The sequence below is a fragment of the Scyliorhinus torazame genome, chromosome 28, assembly GCF_047496885.1.
Source record: "Scyliorhinus torazame isolate Kashiwa2021f chromosome 28, sScyTor2.1, whole genome shotgun sequence".
NCBI lineage: Eukaryota > Metazoa > Chordata > Chondrichthyes > Carcharhiniformes > Scyliorhinidae > Scyliorhinus > Scyliorhinus torazame.
In genome coordinates, this window is record NC_092734.1 from 29,942,182 (window position 1) to 29,965,618 (window position 23,437).

The 23,437-nt window shown below is 45.5% G+C and overlaps 1 protein-coding gene across 1 annotated transcript in view; it reads right to left on the bottom strand.

Moving 5' to 3' along the window:
- The window catches only part of LOC140403638 (A disintegrin and metalloproteinase with thrombospondin motifs 14-like), a 206,239-nt gene that overhangs the window by 175,809 nt on the left and 6,993 nt on the right, over nucleotides 1-23,437 (bottom strand). Inside the window, 1 exon segment of the mRNA XM_072491785.1 lies at nucleotides 12,011-12,158. Coding sequence (XP_072347886.1) covers nucleotides 12,011-12,158 — 148 coding nt within the window.

The following is a 23,437-nucleotide window of genomic DNA, read 5'->3' on the forward strand; positions in this document are numbered from 1 at the left end:
ATCAATATCACTAACCCAATAAGGCAAACATGCATAGAGACAAGATAATTAACAGTCTTGTGCCTTGATCATCCTCATTAATGCTTTCAAATTTGTAATGTTTATTTACAATTAAGGTCTAAAGGTAGATTTGAAATCGAGCACATTTCTCACAGTATCAAAATCCCGAGTGAGTAAATTATATTGAAGTGAGAGAGAAAAGCAAAAAGTAGATGTAACATAGTAAACGTTCCAAAGTAGTGAAGCTGCAGGATGCAAATGTATTTTTAGGGGATCTTGGAAGTCTGGTATGTGTCTGTGAAATACAATTTAAAGTTATTAAAAGCAACTTTCGCAGAGTATTTGGCACCATCAATAATGGTACAGTGAAAGCATTTTTCTTGAAACAGTTGCCCACAGGAAGAAAGTCCTGGATCTGTATTCCTCAAGAGTACTTAAAGTAAATTAAAGGTGCATCTGAATGTTATCCCCCAGTTAAGTCACAACGTGCTCCAAAACAATAAATGGAACGCCCCCCTTCAATTTTCCATAAACGAGTTGTCTTCAAGTAGTCCATCACTGGCAAGACATTGAACATTTCAAAAGGCGGACAGTGACCCAAACATAAGCAAGTGTCCTCTGGCAAGGGAGGACCAAATATTGGGTCCCATGTCCCCCACAGCGCCACTGTGCAGTTGAGCAGTGGGAAAGACCTTACACCCATTATTATCTCTTCCACAGGATATCCTTTAGAAAAACCCCGTTCAGGTCAGAGGATTTGAAGACCAGGTGACAGGTTAGCCTCAAGCGACAGGCGCTAACCATGTCACACTCCCATCGCTGTCTCAGAGCCTCCTGGATGAGGATGCGGACTGACCTTACCAGGGTCATAATGTTCACGCCAATGTAACAGGTTGGCAATGCCCTTGTACAATCCACCCAGCTCGTAGCACAATACGATTGTGATGGGCACAGCTAATGGAGCGAATTGGCTCTCTAGTGAGCCTGTTCATCGCACTTGCAGAAGATCAGTGATTTTCTTCCATGATACTCCTGCAGATTACCTTTTGGAGAACCTGAGGATGTGTTTCTACAAGGATTAAGAAACGTGCATCCAGTTTTTGTTGGTGGCTGAGGTGATAGACAATACTATCTTGTGCAGGATCCTTCTAGCCTATGGTCCTCCCAAACGTGCCAGCCAATAATCGTGCAAATCTGTAAACAAAGCAAAGGAATGAATTTTAATACAAAAATCAATACCAACAACCTCAAGTCACAATTGCAGCTTCCTATACTGGTTAAACGATAAATTAAATTATTGCGACACTGCATAAACAGGCTTCTATTTTAAAATATAACTCCTTCAAATTTAGTGGCTTCAAATTGCTATGAAGACAGCTGCAGTTTAACACAGTACGGGTTCACTTTAGGGAATTTACCAGTTGCTGCGGAATTAATTTTCTCGCTTCTGTTCCCAGTGTCCTCTTTCATTCTCATAACATTTTCTCCAATTAGAAAAGTAAAATACATTTATTTTTCTTACTTACTTCTCTGTCCGGCATCTTCTTCTTTTTCTCCATCAGTCTTCCAAATTGAATTTACAAGCAGAATGGCCCTTGGACCACTTCCTGGGTGCAGTGGCGAGTTTCAGGAGTGTTCATTCACAAGTTGTGACCCTTGTACTGCGGTCAATACATTTATTTAGGATCGATCTTCACCTGTCTCAGTTTCGACATGGAAATGGTTTCCTCCATGTAATGTTGGATCTGTACCCATGTGCAATGTCCTCATGCTAAAAAATGTATTAACGCAATATACAGTGGCAGGTTTAATGTACCGATTGCAGCACATAGCAAGGTATGCACATCTGGATCGCTTCTCCCTTACGTCCAATAGAATGATCCTTACTGTCATTTCGATCGACATTTTATAAAAGCAACTAAAGAATTACTGCTCCGCCATTTAGTCTGCTGTTGTGATTAAGGCCTGGTCTGATTTTGACGGATGCTCCAGCGGTAACAATAGCCTAGTTAATTCAAAGTAGTTTGTTACTTTAGCAAAATCAAATTGACCAATAGTTCAAATTAAGCAATTAAAAATTAAACAGCACAATCGATGCTTTTCTCGTGGAATGAAACGCCACTGGGCCAAATCTTGCTGGAGCAGCACATTCGACGGACATTTCAGTTTAAAAACAATTTGTGTTGCAACTTGCCAGAGGTATGAACTTGGTAACAAGGCATCTGGGACCTTAGTGAACAGTTTACCTCCTGAATTAGTAAGATTTAAGGTTTGCAAAAAGGAGCAGTGAAAAGGGGCAGCACGGTAGCACAGTGGCTAGCACAGTTGCTTCACAGCCCGAGGGTCACAGGTTTGATTCCCGGCTTGGATGACTGCGTGTGTGTGTGTGGAGTTTGCACGTCCTCCCCGTGTCTGCGTGGGTTTCCTCCGGGTGCTCCGGTTTCCTCCCACAGTCCGAAGATGTGTGGGTTCGGTGGATTGGCCTTGATAAATTGCCCTTCGGTTAGGGTTACAGGGATAGGGTGGTGGTGTGGGCTTAAGTATGGTGCTCGTTCCAAGAGCCAGTGCAGACGCGATGGGCCGAAAGGCCTCCTTCAGCACTGTAAATTCTGTGATTCTATGACAGCGAGGTTGGGTGAGTCAAGAGTCAAATCAGGTTCAGAAATAGAAAAAAAGAGAGGGAAAGGAAAATTGGATGGAGGAAGAGGAAAGAGGGCAGAAAAGAAACCAAGAGTAAAATTTTAAATGTTTTAAATCTCTTAAGAAAAATTTTAATGCACAGGAATGAAACAGAACAGTTCAAATTGTTCTCTTTCTGGACGAGAGGTTGATTGGTATTGCATTAATTATCAAATCAATAAAAACATATTTTTATTTAACTCACAATGTTAATTATCTGAGGCGAGTTTAATTAATGTGCAATTTTCGAACAAGCTCTTAAACAGATCTTGAAGGTTAAGTCAACAAGTGGCGGAGATTGCAACTCACCCGTATCTCTTAATCCCTGAATTTGCTAACCAATCCTCCTGCATTACAAGCGAAAGGCATTAACATGCTATTATTCTCCCAGCAAGATTAGGCCCAGAGTAAATCTCATCACATTACAGAATTTACAGCCACTTGACCCAACTGGTCTATGTCATCATTTCTGCTGCAAATGAACCTCCCTCTTCATATCACCCATTTGATATAGCCTTTCATCCTCGTGTTTATCCAGCTTCCACTTGCTATTTGCCTCAACTACTCCTTGCTGTAGCATGTTCCTTCACACATTTTTACCACAGTCTGTCTGAAGAGGTTTCTCCCTAATATCCCCACTGGATTTATGACCCCCCACCCCCTAATTTTCTCAGTCGCACAAGTGGATACGTTTTCTTTAATGTACCCTGCTAAATGCTTTCATTATCTTAAAGGTCTCTCTCAGCTCATCCTCAGCTTTCTCTGTCCCAAATGAAAGAGCCCTAGTCGGCCCAGCTTTTACTGATCAGCATATCTTCTCCAATCTGCAGTCATCCTTGCAAATCTTTTTTCACCTTCGCCAATAATGTAAGTGAGCAACAGTGAAGAGTAGGTGATTTTCAGAATGGCAACATTAAGGTGTGTAACAATTCCCTCACTGTCCCTTACAAAATTGGCACAGTTATGACGTTGGGGTTGATCCATACTTAAGCCCACACCTCCACCCTATCCCTGTTTGCAAACCAGAGTTCTTGTCACTCATGGACAACTTAAGAGCATGCAATGTATTACCGTGAAGTCATCACTGATCATAGGCAACAGTACAGGCCCAAACACTGGCCGGGGCAAGAGTCAACTGCTACATCTATATTGAGGACTTATTATTCCCTCAACTATTTATACACGATTGCGCTTCTGCTCAGTAAAATGTAACCATACATATATATTGTGATGAATGTAGGAATCTCAGATATATTGTATTATATGTAGTTGGTACAATAAGTCTGGATTAGTATGCGACTGCTGCAGTCAGGTTTATAAAAATCCTGGCTTAAAAGGCAGCAGGCTTTTTGGAGACAGAGGTGCAAGTAAAGCATCGTAGAAGTTGGGCTAATGGAATTTTGTCTATATAAAGAGAGTTCCCTGGGGTGTTGATAATTAGAGACATTGTGTTTAAACTTAAATAATCAGGTCATAGGATTTGAGTGGGTTAAAGATGATCTAACTAATGGGAGGAGCTAGGGATGCACCAGGTCTTTAAGCAGGCAGGCAGACTTTAGTTTTTGGGTGAAAGGCAAGCGGAGAAGCATTTTTGGAAGAATACAGCCGGAGATTGTGTATTATTCTGACAGGGTTCAGATCTCTCTCTTCAAGCGGTATCAAAAGACAACCATCCAATATTCAGCAAGTAATGCTGTGTTTGTGGACTGTATTTAAAAGTGGATTTTGACCAGAGATGGGTCTTGCTTGAGTGGACATAAAAGGTAACAGTTAGGAGGGTTTCATTTCATTGTTAAGCATTGTCTAACGGGTAACTGTAAACTATTGTCTTTATATTAAAGTTAATAAAGTTTGTTTTAATATACCATATCCCAATTTGTGTGTGGAATCACTCCTGGATAGAGGTATCCTTTCCTCACAGTCTTACAAATTAAATTAAATATTGAGGTTTCTGTCCGATATTCGAGCAACTGGTAAAGTTTGGTCAGAGATTGCAATAATATGTACACTCTAAAAGTGCTTCTGTGAAAAGTCTGTAAGTCAGGGGGAAAAGGAATAAACACCATCAATTTGCATGTACTACAGCCATTATTTCTTTGCTCCACGCATCTAAATAAACAGCAATGTATTCACAGTATTTTTCACAGGACAGAAAGAAAGTACATCTTTCCATTTTCAGATAATAAAATCAATTTCGGAATATAACTGAGTCAAAGACCGATTCATCAGCACTTCTTAATTCATGGAAAAGAACAAAGATTCCGTGGTTAGAAATTAAAACAAAACCTTTACGTGAAGTTAGAGCAGGCGCAGCATTAAGTTAATGCCGTGATTTTAAGGGGACGCCGGACCAACACAAAATTGAAACAATCCCCACTTTCCAGCAACACATAGCCCTATTTGTGAAAACATTTATGAATGAAACCCTTGTAAACCTGCCAAGGCTCTTCAATTGCAAATGATATAGCTGCTCCTTTGTTCAACATTGCATATGCTCCCCACTGCAGATGCATCCGTTAAGAATCCGTCAATAGAAAGCACATTTAAAGTGTCATCAAAGGATGTCAGAATAATGAACTATTTCATTGGTCAGTTAACGCGATCTGCACCATATCCATTTCTCTTACTCAGAGAATATGCACACAACTTCACAAATCCGGCCCATGGGCGAAATTCTCCGGTATCGGCGCGATGTCCGCCGACTGGCGCTCAAAACGGCGCAAATCAGTCGGGCATCGCGCCGCCCCAAAGGTGCGGAATGCTCCGCATCTTGGGGGGCCGAGCCCCAACCTTAAGGGGCTAGGCCGGCGCCAGACGAATTTCCTCCCCGCCAGCTGGCGGAAAAGGCCTCTGGTGCCCTGCCAGCAGGCGCGGAAATGACATCTCCGGGCGGCGCATGCGCGGGAGCGTTAGCGTCCGCTGACGGCATTCCCGCGCATGCACAGTGGAGGGAGTCTCTTCCGACTCCGCCATGGTGGAGACCGTGGCGAAGGCGGAAGGAAAAGAGTGCCCCCACGGTACAGGCTCGCCCGCAGATCGGTGGGCCCCGATCGCGGGCCAGGCCACCGTCGGGGCACCCCCCAGAGCCAGATCGCCCGCGCCCCCCCCCCCAGGACCCCGGAGCCCGCCCGCGCTGCCTTGTCCCGCCGGTAAGGTAGGTGGTTTAATCCACGCCGGCGGGACAGGCATTCTAGCAGCGGGACTTCGGCCCATCCGGGCCGGAGAATCGCGGGGGGGGGGGCTCGCCAACCGGCGCGTCGCGATTCCCGCCCCCGCCGAATATCCGGTGCCGGAGAATTCGGAAACCGGCGGGGGCGGGATTCACGCCAGCCCCCGGCGATTCTCCGACCCGGCGGGGGGTCGGAGAATCTCGCCCCAGATCTTTTTTCAAAGATTAAACACATTTCATTTTCATCTGTGAGAAACAGATTTCATGGGGCTGGATTCTCTGAAAATGGGGTTATGTCCACACACCAGTGTAAAAACGCTGGCGTTTCACTCTGGACTTTCCTTAAGAAGGCCCTCAGTGATTCTCCTTCCTGCAGGGGGCTGGCAGGGCCCCGGAGTGCTTCTCGCATCTCCGGCTGCGGATACGGGGCCCTGCACATGCACACGGCACCGGCCACCCCGTGCAACATGGCGGATTCCGACCGCGGAGCGGCATCAAAAATGTCGCCGCCCCCCCCCCCCCTCCCCGAGATCACGCGCGGATCCTGCTGCCCGATCGCTCCCCTGGCCATCCATGAGGCCCCCCCCCCCGGTGATTGATCCCCCACCAGGGCGGCTGCGGACTGAGTCCGCAACCCTACCCGAGGTTCCCGACTGCCGATACGTGGTTAGAACCAGTTTAGCGCGGCGAATCGCGGAGTGGGGCTCCTTAGCCACGCCATGTAGATCGCGCGTGAGTGATTCCCGAGCAATTCTACGGGGGTCGGAGAATCGCGGGAGCGACGGCGGCTACGATTTCCGCGTAAATGGGGATTCTCCGCCCCCGCACCGAACTCGATTTGGGCGCGGGGCTGCGGAGAAGTGACAGTCAAAAGAATCCCACTCCGAACCAAAGAGCTTCCTTAAAAACGGTACATGGTTGAATTACGGTGACACTTCTCAGGAGGGCTGTTATGGTGAATTGCCTTGTAAAACCAGAATGTACAAGCAAGAGGGTGAGGAAACATGGCTTGAATAGTGGATGCAAAGTGGAACGGCATGCGTCAACACTGAGGCAGCCTCCGATAACTTAGACCATTCTGCACTTTCCACGTCAGATCCTCATAGTCTAACGAAGACTTTTGGGTACAAGATAACAAATATTTTCAGCCCTGTTATCCCAATTGTTAATGAGCTAGAGTTTGCAATACTAAATTGCCAATCTTAATGAATGAATGGCCAAGGCTCGAAACGGAAAATTTTATATTACTTCAATCAAGGAAGCTCTTCTCGATTTAGGATCAGAATAGAGACACATCAGGCCTGGGAATGTTTGATGCGGACAAAAAAATAATGTCATGCACCTAAGCAGATTGGCTGAGTATCACTTAACACAGAAATTATACGCTCAAATCGCAGCTTCAATTGTTACTTGAACTAGTTTGTTGTCGCTGGGGGAATTCTAGATCGAGCAATTAGTGAGAGGCAGCACAGTGCTCCATCCCGGAGAAAGGAAGTGCTGTCTGGACCAGTTCCCTCAGCACCAACTTACATTTATGTCTCGCTTCCTCGTGTTGGAAAATATTTCAGAGCACATTGATATGGGGGAAGAGATCGAGACCAAACAGGAAATTATGGAATTGGTGGGGGGGAGGGGAATGGGGAAGGAGAGGAAATAACACAGGAGCCACAATCTGAGGTATTAGGTTTTTCAGATACTTTTGAAGACAGGGAGAGGGAGCAAGGGAAAATGTCTTTCGAAGAAAATGACACAGGGCAGATACACAAGAAAGATTGGCTTCTGGCTATCAGTTTAGCTCAGTCAAAATATAGTAGGCTGAATCCCAATTCTATATCTCCACTTGGCCAAATTATACAGCACATTCTATGGAGTCACTGCATTATCTGAGGTTTTGAATGATACCTTTAAATGTGGTCCCTCCAGCCTGGTATTATTTGAAGAGGAAGGGTGGGTATGCCCCCGGTGGCCCACTTCTCCATCACGTCCAACTCCCCACGCCCTTTCCACAGCACTTTCCCTTGCAATCGCAGAAGGTGCAGTACCTGCCCCCTTTACCTCCTCACCTTTCAATATTCCTTCAAATTAAGCAGTGTTTCGCTTGCACTTACTTATTTGGTCTATTGCATTCGCTGCCCCCCCAATGCAGTCCCTTCTACATTGGGGAGGCTAAACGCAGACTGGGTGATCGCTTTGCGGAACACCTTCACTCAGTCCGCAATAATAACCCCAACCTTCCTGCTGCGTGCCATTTTAACTCTGCACCTTACTCTCCTGCATACATGTCTGTCCTTGGCCTGCTGCAATGCTCCCGAGTATCATTTAAGTCTGTTCAAACTCAGATAGGGGGAGGCGGTGGTGTATTGTTGCTGGACGAGCAACCCAGAGACCCAGGGTAATGTTCTGGGAACCTGGGTTCAAATCCCACCTCAACAGATGTCAAAAATCTGGAATGAAAAGTGACCATGAAACCATACTGATTGTCATCTGGTTCGCTAATACCCTTCAGTAAGGAACCCTTCCATCCTTCGCTGGTCTGGCCTACATGTGACTCCAGATTCACAGCAATGTGGCTGACTCTTAAAATGCTCTCTGAAATGCACGTGGTTCAAGGGCAATGGGGATGGGCAATAATTCCTGCCCCAGCCAGAAACTCCCACATTGCATGAATGAATAGCATTCAAAAGGGAATTAGGCTGTTTTCTGCACAGTTACAGGGGGAAGGTGGGAGAATGGCACAAGAATGGCTCATTCAGAAAGCCAGTGTAGAGGGCTAAAGGGCCTCATCCTGCGCAGTAACAATTCTGCAGCTCAGCAACAGCACTGAAATCCAATCGCGGTGCGGTGGAGGGTGAATCAAGTGCCACTGGCTACGTACAGAGGCAGCCACCATGTTTTCAGATAATGGCAATGTGGCGGTTACAAATAGGAACAGAATAATAAAAAGAATCTCATGGAACACATTCCCTAACCGTGAAGACGTTACGGACAAACTCCTGGGAGATACAGTGACTGGATATGAACCCGAAAATAAAATAGAAACCACAGGAGAGGTTGGAGGTCAGAGTAGAACCGTCTACAATATACAAAGAGGGCAGAGAACTACAGCTTCAGACACACAGCAAGGCACTGGTAACTGTGACCAGTAGCTGCTTAGGAAACTGGATTGCTGGAACGCAAACCGAGAAAACTGGTCGTGCGGACGTCAACGACTAATTCTAGAACCGTGGAGAAAATGTAGGAGTACGTTAAGATCGTGAGATCAAAGTGCTCCTTTTCAGAAGGGTGCTACGAGTGGTTTTGACCTAGAACCTGCCCACCACAGCCTGCGCTATAAAGAACTACAAAAGTGAAATCTCTTGAGTGATTAATGGAAGTGAAATCGAGGGAAGGAAGAAGCACTGAAGGAACAAAACGAGAAATATTAATAACCAACTAAGCTTAGCAGTTTACAACCATTCTCAAATTGGTAAATAAAATCTAGGAGCAGTGTAATTTGAGTTCCTTTAGACGAACGAATCATGAGGTATGAATTGCAGATGTGTGTGGTCTCAAATTGGATGTGGGCCAGCAAATTGCGTAAGCCTAAAGCTCCGGGACACTCTCCATACTTTGCTGTAATTCACTCACCATCTGTTATTATTTTGCTTCTATTGCCACATTTCATAGTGGAGAGCATCAGGATCAATTGATGACAACGGTCATTGTTAGTAAACCGGACGAGAAACCCAAAACAATTTCTTTAAATTTGTAAAACTGCGTGGAAAGGATACTTCACCCCAGGTGTGATAACACAGACCAATGGGTATCTTTTATGTTACAACAAACTTTAATTTAAACACAGAATTAACCACATCAATATCAACAAAAATAGCTTTACAATTATCAGTTAAACAGTTCTTAAACACAAGGAAAGTTTTAAACTTGCTATCTCTACTATAACTGCTATTAACTCCAATTAAGCTACCCAATACAGTTCAAGTGCCAATAAAGTTAACAGATTACTTGCTTAGTTGTGTAGAGATTTTTGTACACCAGTATGCTTCTGCTCAACCTAACAGCATTTGGCAGAACTGCTGTTCAAACGTATACCCTTCTGCCTCGTCGGACTCAAATTCTATGGCAAACTGCAAAATGACAGACCTGGCTCCTCCCATTAATTTCATTGTCTGTATCTCACTAAGATTCACATGACCGGCTTGGCCAGGACTAAATATGACCCCTCATGAATTATCTACTCTACAGGGAATCTTCAGCAATCATGACAATATGCAATTAGACCTCTATATGTAAACAGATAAATGTTTAAAATCAATCCTGACCTCACCTTTTATGACTTCTTAATTACAGCTTTAGTAGACACACACACACACACACAGTCTGGATCCCTTAACCTATGTTATTTAACAATATTACTGCAACAAACCCAGATTTTTTATACCATTACTGCCACAAAAATACAATATATACCAATTTCTTATATTCATCACACTATCGCTTATGAAGAAGTTTTTTTTTAAATTACAAAAAAAAAAATTTTTAAATCATTTTCACATTATGCAGATTACAATTATATGGGAGTGAATTATCTAGACATCTAAATTAAGTATCAGTCAGAATACATTTCAAATCCAAGGCTTCTCACTGGAACGTTCTAGATTCAAATTCTAGGTTAATCTGTCACGTCTTGCTTCAAATGTCCAACATATTTTTTGTTCATCTGAATTGTGTTTCCTTTTATGGAAAACAAAAATCACAGAATAATGCCGATAAGTGTTGTGTAGAATTACAGCCTAATCTAGTTCAGGCCCCAAAAATTGGAACAATCAGTCCACAGGTGGAATAATAAATAACGGGTAAACGCAAAGTTAATTCGCTTTTTCTTGTACATGAGGAACTCCACCTTCAGTAAATTCTCGCACTGGCTTTGCTATCCAAAATACGTATCTTTACAAATGTTTATCTGCAATAATTTATCGCCTTACACTCTGGTAGATGTTATGGGAGCAACCAAAATTGCACTTGGAGCAAATCTCAAGGCCATTACTTCCGGTCCTGAAATTGAGCTCTAATGAACAAACTTGAACAATACCATCCAAAGGTTGGCAAATCTGGATTTCAGCCAAGGTCAGGATTTCAATTCAAGCCTTCAAACTGAAGCCAAAGAATATTGGAGCATTATTAGATGCCTATTGCATACAAATTCATCATAGCTAGCATTCTCAGTCTCGAGTGAGGTAATAAAAATATAACTGGATTGAACAGAGTATCATTTCAGGAGACTGACTTTCAGATTTAATAAAATGCTAAATAAGACTTTGAGTGCCCCATTTCTACAGAATACCTGGCCCAGCAATGGACACTGACTGAACAACATCGCCAACCTTTGCCCTAGGAATGCGGCCTACGATGCGCAAATAGCACCATTAACAACAAAACTTCCAAATGTGCTTCAATGCAGTGTATTCAGACAAAAAACAAAATGGATGCTGAGCCAAGAGATCTCAAAGAGTGTCCAAATGTTTCAGTCTTTTAAATGTTTATTTTTTCATCGAGACCCTCAGTGTGTGATGAACTGAAGCTGAGCAGGAGTGCCCTTAAAGAATCATAGAATCTACAGTGTAGAAGGCGGTCGTTGGCCCATCGAGCACCCGGGGGAAACCCGTGCAGACACGTGGGGAGCGTGCAGGCCCCGCACAGACGGCGACCCAAGCCGGGAACCAACCTGGGAACCCTGGCGTTGTGAAGCAACAGTGCTAACCACTGTGCTACGTGCCACCCACACCACACAGGAATGCGAAGCATTGAAACGAATCGGCTGCAGCAGCCGGTACAGACAAGTTATGTTAGTTAATATGTCACATAATTACGAAGCAGTACCTTAAACTATCAATTGACAAGATTTTCTTTATCAACTTTTGGCAAAACTGCACATACAATCGAAGAGAAGTTCTTCAGAATCCTGCTAACATCTACAAACAGATTAAAAAATGATCACTGATTCAGAACTAAAATACTAAGAAGTTTTAATATTGTACAACATTTGTATGCAGAATGTACACTGGCTTCAATGACATAATCAACCAAGATTTTAGTTTCTAACAAGTTCTTCCCCCCCCCCACCACCAAGCTGAAACTTTCAGAAGCCATTAGCCCTTTCAATACCTTCAACATGTAGATCTTTTGGGCGTGCTTGTTTGACAGATGACCTACGATACACCACATGCACACGACCTTTTTCCTCCTGTGCCTGCTGCCCTTTTTCCAATGGCTCAATGAAAAAATCACCAGTGTCTGCCCGAATCAATCCAGCCTGTTAAATATAAAGAAGGAATTGAACATTATTTAGTCACCGCAACATGTAATATTTCTGCACAAGACGAGGCGGCGGCCCTTGCATAAAGAATATCAACATTGGAGTCGCTCTCGTCATTCAGAGCCCGCAGTTGGTATAATTTTCACCGACTACTTGGGGCAGCACAGTGGTTAGCACTGTGGCTTCACAACGCCAGTGTCCCAGGTTCGATTCCCGGCTTGGGTCACTGTCTGTGCGGAGTCTGCTCGTTCTCCCCGGGTCTGCGTGGGTTTCCTCCGGTTTCCTCCCACAGCCCAAAGATGTGCAGGTTAGGTGGATTGGCCATGCTAAATTGCCCTTAGTGTCCAAAATTGATGGGTGGGGTTACTGGGTTATGGGGATATGGGGATAGGGTGGAGGTGTGGGTTGGGTAGGGTGCTCTTTCCAAGAGCCGGTGCAGACTCGATGGGCCGAATGGCCTCCTTCTGCACTGTAAATTGTATGATTCTATGAGAACTGCTGGTGACTGAGCCAGAACGATGCTTTACTAATGCACACGTAGTTAAGTAACAATATGAATCTTATATCGACCAAGTTATTACAAAGTTTCTTTAGACTTTCCTGGAACTACTCTAATCTGCAACTGTCCTTGTGTACGCCTCACAACATTCTCATGCTGGCCGCATGGCACCTGACTGACCTCTTGCACCACCCCTGGTGGGAGGTCACGCTGCTCAGTCCATGTAATATTATCTACGGGCATATCACCACAATCACTAGTACAATATCTGACCAATTCTGGTATTGGTGGCCTTCTGCTGTGTGTTTATATAATTTACTGAGAAAAATCAATATTCCCGATATCATTTTCACTCATTTCAGCATCACTGTGTTCCAGCAATCAGTACAAAGTGCCTATCATGCGGACAAGTACGCAACGGAACAATCTGATATGGTTTGATAAAGATTTTCTTTTCTTCCCTCCTTCGGGATTACAGAGATGAGAGATCAGGACGATTGACTGACACAGCACACTGAAGCATGGTCATGCTGTGGCACCACATCACTGATTGTTGCCAGAAAGCAAGTCTAATAAACCGACAATATAAAAGAAATCGAGTAGAAAACATTAAACGGCTAATAACAGAGGTTTAATCAATCAATGCAAGAATGCACATAGCACACAAATGTTTTGCATTCTAAATTTTTCCTTAAAATTTTTTAAAATAAATTTAGAGTACCCAATTCATTTTTTCCAATTAAGGGGCAGTTTAGCGGGGCCAATCCACCTACCCTGCACATCTTTGGGTTGTGGGGGCGAAACCCACGCAAACACGGGGAGAATATGCAAACTCCATGCGGACACTGATCCAGAGCCGTGATCGAACCTGTGACCTCGGCGCCGTGATGCAGCAGTGCTAACCACTGTGCCACCGTGCTGCCCCCTAAAATCTGAGTATTTACATCACTGAAAGCTTTTGCAACAATAAATTCTCAACCTATATCCAAGATCGAAGGCACGAAATTAAATATACTATTGCCTTCTTTAAGGCAGGGTAACAGAGGCAGCACGGTAGCATAGTGGTTAGCACAATTGCTTCACAGCTCCAGGGTCCCAGGTTTGATTCTGGCTTGGGTCACTGTCTGTGCGGAGTCTGCACTTCCTCCCCTTGTGTGCGTGGGTTTCCTCCGGGTGCTCCGGTTTCCTCCCACAGTCCAAAGATGTGCAGGTTAGGTGGATTGGCCGTGCTAAATTGCCGTTTAGAGTTGGGTGGGGTTACTGGGTTATGGGGATAGGGTGGAGGTGTGGGCTTGGGTAGGGGCCCTTTCCAAGAGCCGGTGCAGACTCGATGGGCCGAATGGCCTCCTTCTGCACTGTAAATTCTATGATATGGTTATTTGGCCGAAATAAACTCTACAAATATTCAATAATCACATGTAACCAAGCTTGCGATCCCCCCCACCCACCACCACCACCATTGCATGTGGGGGGACTGCGTACGTATGACACTGTATTTGTGATGCCACTAGCCTTGAAATTCCAATGTTGATTTTCAGGAAAACAAACAGGAAGAAACTCCCGAGGTAGAGGTGAAAAATGGATCCTCTGCTCATTTCTCCCCAGCTCGCAATCTTCCTCTTTAATTGTTCCTCGGAATCACCCATTTTTCATTTTCAGTTGTCTAACATCTGCATTTTCTTTCTCTCTTTTGATCTATACCCCTCTCATCTTCCTTCAATCACTTCCCTCAGCAAGTTCTCAAGCCAACCCAATCGTGTTGCCCTTTCTTGATGATATCCACCGACTGTCTCATCTCCCCCACCAGCCTGAAAACTACTGCTGTACTCATGTTCTCTTCAACTGACCCATCTTTCTCCAGAATCGCATTTCACAACTTTCTATTCTTTGGACGTCCACTTTTCTCAAGGTCCACGTTTCAGCCCCAGAAAACAAGATACTCTAAACGGCAGTCTTGATGATTCTCAAGATCACTACGCATTCTTATGCTGAGCGGTTCCTTGTTTAGAGAATGCACTCTACATTTCTAATCTAGCTCAGATTTCTTTATGGCAATAACCATCTTCTGACAAGATGCTTCCCAGCTACTTAAATTGTGAAAGCTGTTCCAGCTGTGACCATTTATCTTAATCTCTGCTCTGCCATTATTTATTCCAATCTTCATAATTTTCATGTTTTTTTACATTTACTTCCACTATGTAAGCTTTCACCACATCATTCAGCCAATCTATTAATATCTGCAGATTTTCTCCTGCTGGACACTGGGGCGTGGTCATTGTCGAACCTCACTACCATCACAAACTGACCACCTACCGTCCTGCACGTCATCTCGAGCTTCCTTTATCATGATGTGGAGATGCCGGCGTTGGACGTTGCACTGTAAGAAGTCTTACAACACCAGGTTAAAGTCCAACAGGTTTGTTTTGAATCACCAGCTTTCGGAGCACTGCTCCTTCCTCAGGTGAGTGAAGAGGTGGGTTCCAGAAACATATATATAGACAAAGTCAATGATGCAAGAGATACTTTGAATGCGAGTCTTTGCAGGTAATTAAGTCTTTACAGGTCCAGACAGAGCAAGTGGAGAGAGGGATAATCACAGGTTAAAGAGGTGTGGATGGTCTCAAGCCAGGACAGCTGGTAGGATTTCGCAAGCCCAGGCCAGATAGTGGGGGAGGGGGTAATGCGACATGAATGCAAGGTCCCGGTTGAGGCCGTACTCATGTGTGCGGAACTTGGTTATAAGTTTCTGCTCAGCGATTCTGCGTTGCCGCGCGTCCTGAAGGCCGCCTTGGTGAACGTTTACCCGGAGATCAGAGGCTGAATGCCCTTGACTGCTGAAGTGTTCCCTGACTGGAAGGGAACATTCCTGCCTGGCGATTGTCGTGCGATGTCCGTGGTGCACAATGAATAACTCTCGAGACGGAGGGGAGTCATATCTAATCGGCTTTAATCAGCTAGAACTGTACCCAGCAGTGATGATACAGAAAGTGAAGGCTGCTGGGACGGCATCGGTTCTTATACCCCACCTCTCAGGGCGGGGCTACGTACATTAGCCAATGTTAGACCCCTAGGTCTAGCCAATGGTCATTCACCTCTCAGGTACTGCATACCTGGTATTACCACATTCCGTTCATCCTTTGTCGCAGCGTCTGCATGGTCTCGCCAATGCATCCTTTCCTGCAGCGTAAGGCTTAGGCAACGTTGACCGAGTCGCACCAGCCTTTATCATGGCTGCCATATAGATGTTAAATAGCAATGGTGATAGTAGACAGCTTCATCTGACCTTGCACCCAAATACACCAGGTCCATTTTCACCAAATACTGCTCTGTTGGAACAGTTCCATATAGAGAGCAGGAATCATTCATTCACCTCTCCAATCAGCCCTGATCATCTGCAGGAAAAGCTTTACCAGTCAACTAGATCAAAAAATTATTCTTAATTCTCAAAGCAGATGTGCAGTTCTTGCTCGTGGTATTCGATGCTTCTTTCGCTGAACACGCAACACTGCTAGCTCCAGCTCCACAACGCTTCCGAAAACCAAAGTGATCACAGCCAACATAATGGCTAGTTTTGGTTTCCAATCGATTTGCTGGGATCTTTAACACTTTCTTGGATGCATGTGGAATCAAAGTTACGGTGCGATTCTCTTTATGTTCAGTGCATTCTTCTCCAACGGGACCACTGTGTTCCTCAAAATATCTTGCGGCTATTCGAGTGTTCGTCTCTTCCACGCGCGGATCGATTCTCTTGCTGCCTTCTCTCAAAATTGCACCGTCTTTCCCGCAGTGATTCCAGCACAGCCGTCTGCTTTTCCTGGCTTCAGTTCTTTAATGACGCGAAATATTTCACACTCCAGATGCTCGGGTGCTAAATCATCCTGAGAAATGATTTATTTTGTGGGTTCTCCTTCTATCTTTGCTTGCCACACCAAATGTACTCTCTCCATCTGTTCTTTACGGCCGCAGGTTCCACGAGCAGTGCACCATCCCGACTTCCTCTTTGCCCCTTTCCTCCTGTTAATTCCTTTACTTTCTCGTGGTGTCCATTTTTCCTGTTTTGTTTTATCGTTCTTCTAAATCCTTGCATTGCTTCTCCCCACCATCTCCCTCTCTCTTGCCAGGTCAGTCTCTCTTCCTAGCTCACTGCTTAGTCTCCTGGACATTCATTTAACTTAATTTGTGCTTTTTTTCTTGCCTTCTCTCGTCCATTTGCTTCAGCATTTCGTCCGAGACCCCTGGCTTTCTACATCTTCTTTTTAAGGAATGGGAAGATATACCCTGAAGATTCCCAGTCTGATGGTGCTCCATGCTGATCCTGTGGATGTTATTAAAGCAGTGTACATGTCCACATTAGGGCACCCAGAAGAAGTCGAGACAGAATACTTGAGACTGGAAGAACTGATGGAAAAGTAAAAAGGAAATAGAAAAGGAAATGGGGAAACAGCCTCTTAGTTGACTGAATGCTTTAGTCGGTCAAGGGAGAGATGGAAACCAACTTTGAAACCACGGACTGGGCCTCACAAACAACAGAGGAGCGATGCAGATTAAATTCGATAGAAGATGCAAGCTGTGCATCGTAGCACCGTGTTTATTAAATGTTTTTAAGATAAAGATAGATAGTTTTTTGAAGAATAAAGGAATTAAGGGTTATGGTGTTCGGGCCGGAAAGTGGAGCTGAGTCCACAAAAGATCAGCCATGATCTCATTGAATGGTGGAGCAGGCTCGAGGGGCCAGATGACCTACTCCTGCTCCTAGTTCTTATGTTCTTAAGCATAATTGGAGAAAATGGTCCACTTGTAGGCCACCGGTGGATCTGAAGAGAGACCAAAATGAATCCTTATCAAACAGAGGCACTGGAGCAGCATAAAGAGTTTATGCGAAGGACACAGATACAGATCATGACCTAGTTGCCGTTATAAAGTAAATGCAGCAGAAGAGAATCAAGAAGGGAAATCAAAAGCCTAGATGAGATAGCGAGAGGTGCAGAGCTCTGGGGGGAGGGGGGGGTTACCCGACTAATTGGGGATTTTGATGGCGAAAGTGTGAGGAGAGTGGGTGATTATTTCTTCCCTGGATTGGAATGCCTACGGTATGTCAAACCCAGTTAAAGCCGGTGAGAGCCCCAGGATGTGGAGGAGACTCACGGCGCAGCACAAGTTGGGAGGCTGGAAGAGGGGGAAGGGTCATTGTCGACGGTTAAACTGCCCATGGAGCAGCTGAGGAGTTTCATTCAGTGGGAATTTCGGCAGCAATGGAAGGAGATGCAGGGAGACTGGTCGAGCGTGATTGAGGGGGCAGTAGCACCTCTTCGCAGGATCTTCAATCGGGTGGAGATGCAAGGAACGGCGATCCAAGAGGTGGAGAAGGTGCTGTCCGACCAGAGTGACCGGATTGTGTCAGAGGCGGTGGAGATGGCGATCCTAGGTGATCACTGCGTGCGAGAGGGGATGACTAAGAGAATCATCTCAGCGGCAAAAATCTTTGACTTGTGGGCCTATCGGAGGGAGTGGAGGGGATGAGTGTCGCGGGCTACGTCGCGAAGATGTTTGCAAAGTTGGTGGAGGAGAGGGTTTTGGACAAGGCCCCGGAGGTGGATCGTGCCCACAGGTCCTTGAGGTAGAAGCAGAGCGGTGAATGTAGATACGCACAAGTTCCAGGAGAAAGAAAAGATCTTGAGGTGGGCCAAGGCGAGTCGGGGTTGCAGCTGGGAAGAAAATCGGATTCCATCGTCCAGGACATCGGTACCGACCTGGCCGGAGAGGTTCAATAGGGCTACAGCAGTGCTTATTCGGCGCAAGGTTCGGTTTGGGGTGCTGTACCCGGCCAAACCTTGGGTACCTTCTGAGAGCCTGGAATATTATTTCTTGACGCCGGAGGAGGAGAATTACTTTGTAAAGGAGCACGGGTTGAGGGAGGGCTGAGTAAGGGAATTTAAGGAGCCTCTGTGTTTTTTGAGAAATGTGTACTCAAGTACCTTTTCGTATCTTGTGTATTTTTTTTTACCTTTTGCACCTTTTGTACAGGTTATGATTGTTTATGTTTTGTGTTTATGCAGATTTCTGGAGGGGGAGGGATTGATGATTTTGTGTATGGGGGTTTCTTTGGTGTGATTTTGACTGTTTCTGGGTAGGGGAGCAAGGTTAGGGTGAGCAGGTGGGTAAATGCAGCTGATTCCCAAAAAGATCAGCCATGATCCTAATCGAAAGGCCGAGCGTACTCGAGGGGTCGGATGGCCTACGCCTGCTCCGTTCTATGGGACATGGAGGAAGGGGACAAGGTAGGTGGGTTGAAGATGGGATGTGGCGGTGCAGGCAGAATGAGGGGGTGGGATGGGTAGGTTGTCAGGCACAGGTGGGGCCCTCTATCTGGGCCTTCAGGTGGGAGCCACCATGCTAGAGAACGGAAGAAGAGTGGGGGTGCGGACTGCGGTGGTTAGTCTGACTGGGGGTGGGGGGGGGGGGAATGTGGGACAATACTGTTAGTATGTTGGTCAAGTTTGGGTGAGGACGGAGGGGTGGCCATGAAAATTTGGGCGGGGTGCAAGCTGGGTAATGATGGCAGGTCTTAGGAAATGGGGGAAGTGGGCAGAATTGCGACACGGAATGTACGGAGATAAATGGTCCAATCCAATGGTCCCGTGTGTTTTAGCACCTAAAGAGTTTGACGGCTGAGTTGATTTTCCTTCAGGAGACACGATTTACAGGTGAAGGATCAGAAGCGGCGAAGGAAGGGTTGGTGGGGCAAACGTTCCATTTGGGGTTTGATTCGAAGTCGAGGGGGTCCCCGGTTTTGTTTAGCAAGACTGTGCTTGCGGGGGCCAGGGAGGTACGGGACGCGGGGGTGAGTTTGTGATAGTGAGCAGAGTATTATCTGGGGCACCAATGGTGCTGGTGAATGTGTATGCAGCTGTTCATAGACCAGATGGGGGTGGTGGACCTGTGGAAGCTAAGGCACCCGGAGGAGAGGGAATATTCCTTCTTCTCCCATGTCCAACGGGTATTCTCTTGTATCGATTTTCTTTGTGGGCGACGCAGTTTTGACAGGGGTTGTGGGGCAGAATATGTGGCAATAGTGATCTTGTTTTTTTCAATATAAAGTTAGAATATCCAATTCACTTTTTCCAATTAAGGGGCAATTTAGCGTGGCCAATCCACCTACCCTGCACATCTTTGGGTTGTGGGGGCGAAACTCACGCAGCCACGGGGAGAATGTGCAAACTCCACACGGACAGTGACCCAGAGCCGGGATCGAACCTGGGACCTCGGCGCCGTGAGGCATCAGCGCTAACCCACTGCGCCACTGTGCTGTACGCAATAGTGATCTTGGACCACACGCCACACTATTTGGATGTTAGGTTGAAGTCAGGGTCGGCACAGAGACTGGGGCGGAGGCTGGATTCGGCGCTTTGGGGGGACGAGGAGTTCGGTCATAAGGTGGGACTGGCAATTAAGAACTACATTGATCTCAGTCAAAATGGGGAGTTCTCTGCAGCTACGTCCTGGGAGGCATTGAAGGCGGTGGTTCAGGGGGAAATTATTTTGTTCCAGTCCCACAGAGATAGGGTGAGAGTCAGAGGTTGCTGGAAGGGATCGTAGATGTGGATCAGAGGTACTCGGTGACCCCGACTAAGGAGTTGCTGGCGGAAAGGAAGATGGTGTATGGGCAACGGGGTAGGTGGTGGTTCAGCTACGTCAGGGTGCGGTAGGAATACAGGAAGGAGGCGGGTTGCCTGCTTGACCATCAACTGCGACAGCAAGTGGCAAGGGAAATTGTGTAGGAGTGCTGGGGGGAGGGGGGGGGGGGGAGGGTGGATTCCCTGCCCCCGCCGCATTGAATGTTTTTAAGGCAAAGATAGATAGATTTTTGAAAAGAAAAGAAATTAAGGGTTAGGGTGAGATTGGGTAAGTGGAGCTGAGTCCACAAAAAGACCAGCCATGATCTCAGTGAATGGCGGAGCAGGGTCAAGGGGCCAGATGGCCTACTCCTGCTCCTAGTCCTTGTGTTCTTATGAGATTGTTAGATAAGCTGTTGGCAAGGCAGTGTGTGCCGGATGTGGTCTCAGAGGATTGGGGATATTTAGGGGTGGTTGGGAAAGAAGGTTTGGCCCTGGTGGAAGGGATCAAGCAGAAGTGGAGGAGGAGTTGTGGATTGAGATGGGGTGGGGAATCTGGAGGGAGATAATGCACCGAATCAACTCAACCTCCTGGGCGAGGATGAGCCGTGTACAGTTGATGGTCGTACATAGGGTGCATATGGCACGGACCCGGACGAATGTGTTCTTCCCGGGAGTAGAATGTGTGGGAGAGAGGTGCAGGAGGGGGCCAGTGAACCATGTTCACATGTTTTGGAGTATGCAAAGTTGGGTAGCTTTTGGGAGGCGGTGATTGAGTGCAGGAGGGGTAAGGGGGTGGATGTTATTTCCTTCACCTCCGATTTCCCGGTGACGGATATTATTGACCTGGCGGTCAGCAGCACCGCTGGGAGTCACAGCTTGATTGGGGGATTTTGCAAATTTCTTAGGCTGCAGAAGATAAAGTTTGCCCTGAGGGGGTCGGAGGAAGGGTTTTACATGCATTGGAGGCCATGTCTGTCCGTGTTTGAGGAATTATTTGTTGCGCTGGGGAGGGCGGTTGGGGATTCATGGGGGGGGAAAAATTGAACAAACTGTATGTAAATGTTTATTTTGTGCTACGTTGATGTGTGTGTGTGTCTGGAATGAATATATATTTTTTAAGAAGTGAAAGAAGAGAGGTTAACAAAGATTCAGAAATCAATTGCCGACATCAGTGGGATAGAGTGATCAGTGACATATTAGAAAGTGCTAAAGAAAATATTGGTACGGTTAAACCTTTTTAGTCTGTATTTTGGGTGAGAGATTGGTTGAAACATTGATCAACTGGTGGAACATATACTTTCTTTCTAGGGGAACGAGACCACAATTTCACTTATGTTAATTCTGGCATTGATTCTGCCCTACAAGTTGATCACAAACCAAATCTCACACTTGCATCCCGAGTTGAGAAAACATTCCTCCCGTACTCAACATGGACTATCAAAACAACATAAAAGTGCGACTTACACAAGACAGAAATGAACAGATCTTGATGGTATGTAATTTTCAGTGATTTATAACACATGGAACGCGCTGCCAGGGGAGGTTGTGGAAGCAGATACATTAACGGCGTTCAAAAGGCAACTCGACAAGTACACGGATAGGGTGGGTATAGAGGGATATTGCACGAGGGAGTGCTGAGGGTTTTGGCCAAGGTGGTATTATGACTGGTACAGGATTGGAGGGCCAAAGGGCTTGTTCCTGTGCTGTATTGTTCTTCATTTGTGAAATTAAATCCAACTTATATGACCAAATAAAGCACAAAGTTACATATTATTTACAGCAATTACTCATGGAATAATAACTGATACAGTGCTATTTACATTATCCCTGATCGTTTATTAAACGGTTACAACTCAGCTTGGGTAGTACGGTAGAAAAGTGGTTAGCACTGTTTCTTCACAGCGCCTGGGCCCCAAGTTCGATTGTCGGCTTGGGTCACTGTCTGTGCGGAGTCTGCACATCCTCCCCGTATCTGCGCGGGTTTCCTCCGGGTGCTCCGGTTTCCTCCCACAGTCCAAAGATGTGCAGGTAAGGTGGATTGGACATAATCAATTGCCCCTTCGGTTAGGTTAAGGGGTTATTGGGATAGTGTTATGGGCCAAGCTTTAGAGAACCCCAAAGTGTATCATGGAGTTCACCTGACCCACAACTTTTAATAGATTGTGGTATGGGGAGCACACGGCCCACTCTACAGGTGTGGTACAGCAGAAATAGAAAAGTATTTTTCAAAGCAAAACAATGTTTATTCTATGAACTCAAGTTAACCTTTTTAAAACATACAGTGAACATCTTAGCAACCATTAATTCAAATACAACCCCCAAAGATTACAACACTAAGTAAACCTTTAAGCTTTCCGTTTTTAACATCCATACGACTTAAAGACAAAAACCTTTATCAGAAGCACATCAAGTTAAAGTCACGACTGAAAACATTTATAATTCTGAATTCACCAAATGATCAAGAGATAGTCTTTTCATGGCAGAGAGATCAACAGTACACCTGCTCTGTCTGGCTTCAGCTCCAACACTGAAAACAAAACTAAAACACACCCTGCAGCAAACAGCCTAAAACAAAAGTAAAAAGCTGACGGACAGCCCAGCTCCACCGACTCTCTGACATCACTGCAGTAGTAAACACCCATTTCTTGAAGGTACTCTCACTACAGATATTTATATACACACCCATTTATAAACACCCATTTCTTGAAGGTACTCTCACATGACAATAGGGTGGATGGAGTGCTCTTTCTGTGCAGACTTGATGGACCGAATGGCCTCCTTCTGCACTGTAGGGATTCTATGATTCTAAGTACACGTGGTTGGTGCGTGAGGGGATAGTGGATTGACCAGTGGCTCAGTTTACTTCATAATTACTGCCTCTGGTATGTTCTAGTTAAAATGTCAAATCAAATTTTAATGGAAGTACTTAATTTTAAACGCTCAAATGAAAACATTAGCTTGCAAAATGACATCAACATCTGGACCATCATCTCAATTTCCAAGTGTTTCAAAGCCTTTGTTAAGTAAATGCAAACACAAAACAGCCCAGAAGGCAGACACGCAATTCGATGTCTGTGCTTCAAGCAATAAACTGGGGATCCTGGTGAGTAAATGTTCCCTCTACCTTTGGAGGGGAATGCTTACAGTGCAGTTACAGGGGC